Source organism: Triticum urartu, unplaced genomic scaffold (assembly GCF_003073215.2).
Source record: "Triticum urartu cultivar G1812 unplaced genomic scaffold, Tu2.1 TuUngrouped_contig_4955, whole genome shotgun sequence".
NCBI classification, from domain to species: Eukaryota; Viridiplantae; Streptophyta; class Magnoliopsida; order Poales; family Poaceae; genus Triticum; species Triticum urartu.
The window spans coordinates 1-4,359 of record NW_024115588.1 but is presented as its reverse complement, the minus strand read 5'-3'; the positions used below and the strand labels follow the sequence as shown (position 1 = coordinate 4,359).

Genomic DNA, 4,359 nt, shown 5'->3' with positions numbered 1-4,359 from the left:
AAAAAAATAACAAACAACAACAACAAATCGTTTAGTCCCAAACACATTAGGGTAGGCTAGAGCGAACTGAAAATTAAAAAGAAGAAATAGAGAAAACCAACGGACGGAACACGAAAAAGATAAACAAAGCTAGATTCTTCCAAAAAACCGAAGAAGAAAAAAACCCACAGGAGCAGACAGTTAGGCGCTACGTAAACTGGGATGAAGCCGCTTGCAAGGCACTGCCATATTTGAATCCAAGTTAAACAACTGAGTAATGGGCATAATGATGGAGCCTCCGATAAAGCAAAAGTTGAGATGATCGCTGGGGAAGATGCAATCCTCCAATAAAGGAAAAGTTCTCCTGGGCTTCCCATGTGCTGTTGTTTCGGCCTGGTTCTTTTGCTCTCAATCTCATATTGTGTGAACTACTCCCTCCGTTCCAAATTACTCGAACTAAAACCACGACGAGTAATTTGGAACGGAGGGAGTACTTAAAAGTTAAAACATATTTGAATCTGGTCTTAACATCCGTCTCTTTATCAAAACAAAAAAATGTTAAGCAACTGAAATTCAAAAAAGAAAACTTAAGCCTGGACACAGGCTGGAGATGCAAGCAAGCAAGCACAAAACTAGAAATGTTCTGAATTTAATCAGAACATGCAGGCAGGCAAAAACTAGCAACGATCTGTATTAATTGACGCGCTCAGTGTCAGTACAGGCATTTTTTACAAGGAACTATACAAACATGTTTGCGAAAAGAACATTTTTTTTTACTAGATCAATGTGGTTCCTACAAGCTGGACCCTCGTATAATCACCGAAAAACATACAGGGCACGCACGACAAGTCGACTTATGCGACGAACAGCTCTGCCTGCCCGTCGATGAAGAGGCTCATGAACTCCTCCCCGTCCACGGTCTCCTTCTCGATCAGGAGGTTGGCGAGCCTGTGTAGGATGTCGATGTGGGTGTTGATGATCTGCGTCGCCCGCGAGTAGGCCGTCTCCACGAGTTCCCTGACCTCGGCATCTACGATGTCCGCCGTGGCCATCGAGTAGTCCTTCTGGCTCGACATCTGCGGACAAAACATAATGCGGAAATGTCAGGTTAGTATCCAGAACAGTTGCTTGTTGTTAGTGACAGAGATTTCTGAAAAGTAAAGCTAATCAGACATTCAGAGGTCTACTCGCAGCCACACAAAATGAGATACTAGCCTAATAATCAGAAAAGGTAGTGTTTCAATTTGTCACTGCTTTCAGCTTTGAATAGATCTTCGATGAAACAAGACATGGGTGATGACAAGATTGACTGTATATTTAGGAGTGACGTGTTACATAAATGCGGTAAACTGGAAGCAAGAGTGGAGTGTAGTGTCATCTGAGGTAAACTGACACTAGGACAATGACCAACTGATAATGACCTTCGCTAAAGGCTGGTAGAGACTTCACGAATCAGGATACTACTAAGCAAATGAAGACAAGAAATGTTGGGAAGATCCAATTGGTAGTTGAAGTTTGCACGTCTAGTTCTTTGGTTAATTTTGACAAATTATGCTTTTAGAATAACATTAGTTTGTTTCTCTTGCAACAATCTACCCGCATCGTATTGGACTACTGACGTACCTGCTGGCCCAAGAAAGGGTTTCCACCAGATGACCCAATCGCAACTTGCCCAATCTTCTTGCTGAACCCAAATCTTTCAACCATTTGTCTGGCGACACGTGAGACCTGCATGAAGTCGCTGGATGCCCCAGTTGTCACATTGTCTTGGCCAAAGATCACCTCCTCGGCAACCCTGCAGAAGTGGTTATATGTGTTAGCACACAAAACATCACTGTGAAAAATTGCAGTAACTAGTGGATGCATAAATAAATACAATTTCCACAAAATAACGCACCTGCCACCAAGTGCCACAGCCATTTGGTTCTCTAGGTAGCTCCTGCTGTACAGTCCAGACTCAAGCCTCTCTTCGCTTGGAGCAAAGAACGTGAGCCCACCAGCTTGACCGCGAGGAATGATGGAAATCTTGGCAACAGGGTCATATTCAGGCATCAGGGCACCGACGAGGGCATGTCCAGCCTCTGTGAATCCAAAAGTTTACATACAAATATTAGGAATCTGTGCACTCCAGGATCATTTCAACAACTGATGGTGACAAAATTACCATGGTAAGCCACAAGCTTCCTCTTCTGTTCTGAAACAACTGCATTCTTCTTCTCAGGCCCAGCAATGATCCTCTCCAGAGCATCAGATATCTCGTCCTTGCTTATCTCCTTAAGATCACGACGAGCGGCAAGGATGGCAGCCTCATTCATCAAGTTCTGAAGATCAGCACCGGTGAAACCAGGTGTCCTTCTGGCAACCTTATCAAAGTCTACATCCTTCGCCAATGCCTTTCCTCTGGAGTGAACCTATTAGATGAAAACAAATGATATGTAAGCTGCAGCATAGAACTAATATGATCAATAAAACTCATCAAGCAGATGAAGCCAAAGAAAATTCAGCACACCTTGTACCTAGAAGGTTAGCAGAACTTATAATACATTAAAATTCCTACTGTTATGAACCAGCCAGGGTTGATAAACGATTAAATATGAAGTCATAGACCCAGACACCCGGTAGAAAGGTGAAATGTGTTACAGAAGTAATGTATTTAAAAGTGTGACAGATACAAACAATTTAAAGAAGGCTTAGGTGGTCTTGACCAGATATGGCAATAAGTGAAAGTTTTCTCCAACCTGATGTTATTATACTGTACAACAATACACGACACCTTGAAATGTATTTTTTACATGCTCTTAAACTTCCAAAGTTATGCACGTTGTGTTGTTAACTTGCTACCTATCATACCCATTCTGAACTGGATTGTTGGCAATTGATTTTGGCTGATAATACTGCAGATTTTTTGCCATTAGTTACCAAAATAATAACAATACACAACCTGATGTTATTTTTTGCCTATGACACAACCGAAAGCACAGATAATTACTAGTGAAAAATTTGTGATTTACAGAATTATGAGGAAACAACTTTAAAAAAAAGGAAAATATATGTTACAGCATATTAGTTACCTAGGAAGATCAAGTTAGGTTGCAGACATATTCCGCTTGGAACAGATTATGAAGAAATTTTGGATATCAATTCATAGTTTGAGATGATGACCCACTGAGTTCATTTTCGGACCATGCTCAGTGAAGTTTCTGAGATCAGAACTTGTTTAGCTCAAGTCAAACTAAGAAAGTAAGAAACAAGTGCATAACTAAAGCCTAGAAATGCTGACCAAACTAGTTATGTAAAGATCTATAGTTTTGGGCAAAGTATGTAAGAAGCAAGAAATTGAAAATGATCTCTAGGGTAAACTAAGGAAGTGATGAGCTACTGCAAATCGAAAAAGCATAAAAAGTGATAAAATTAGTTGTCTAAGCAAAATAATCAGTAGTCATTAGGAATGTAAGGTCAAAGAGATTTAGTTGTTTTTGCATCAATGCAAGAAAGTGCTTTGTCAAGAGGCCAGGTTTGCACTCAGTGCAGTTGTATCACCTTGATGCGATGATTGAATAAAATTCCCTTTATAATTTATTATTTTTTCAAAAAAGTGCTGATAGACTAGTAAACTACAAAGCTCCAACTCTATTAAGGATATACTGGCAAACGATATGGCAAGCTACCCTTCGGTTGGCTTTATCAAAGCAAGTTGAACTGTAGTTGTGATTATCTACACCAGTTCACCATACAGATTGAGTTATACCCAAACATTTCTAAAAAAATTACCATTTGGCATGAAACATATCAGGTAAATTGTTCAAAGTTTAGACATGAAACTAAGTTTATCATGCTGCAAGAATGTAAGTATCCCTTCCACATTCATGGACAGCAATTATGTCTTCAGAGAATGGCAGCAATTTAAGTTTGTGCGTTGGGTTTTCAGAATTCAGAACAATATGGAGTAAGCAAAGCAATCATAATTCTTCACAAGTAGTATGATAAGCACCAGGGTTTGCTCACCTCAAGGATCCTGACACGGCCGGCGACATCCGGACGGTCGACGGTGACCTGCCGATCAAACCGCCCTGGCCGCAGAAGCGCCGAGTCGAGCACATCCGGCCTGTTGGTCGCGGCGAGCACGATGACACCGCTGTTTCCGGAGAAGCCGTCCATCTCCGTGAGCAGCTGGTTAATGGTCTGCTCCCTCTCATCGTTCCCCCCACCCATTCCAGCACCACGCTGCCTCCCGACGGCGTCAATCTCATCGATGAAGACGATGCAGGGCGCCTTGGCCTTGGCCTTCTCGAAGAGGTCCCTCACCCTGGACGCGCCGACGCCGACGAAGAGCTCGACGAACTCAGACGCGGCGCAGGAGAAGAAGGGCACCCCGGCCCC

The 4,359-nt window shown here is 42.2% G+C and overlaps 1 protein-coding gene across 1 annotated transcript; it reads right to left on the bottom strand.

Moving 5' to 3' along the window:
- Positions 1–648: 648 nt before the first annotated feature.
- Positions 649–4,357, bottom strand: LOC125528560 (ATP-dependent zinc metalloprotease FTSH 1, chloroplastic; the record flags this gene model as incomplete). The annotated part of the gene is given in 5 exon segments (XM_048693011.1): positions 649–1,055; positions 1,603–1,774; positions 1,877–2,060; positions 2,144–2,390; positions 3,985–4,357. Coding segments are annotated over 5 exon segments (1,198 nt in total), but the record flags the coding sequence as incomplete, so codon positions are not given.
- Between the last annotated feature and the right edge of the window lie 2 nt (positions 4,358–4,359).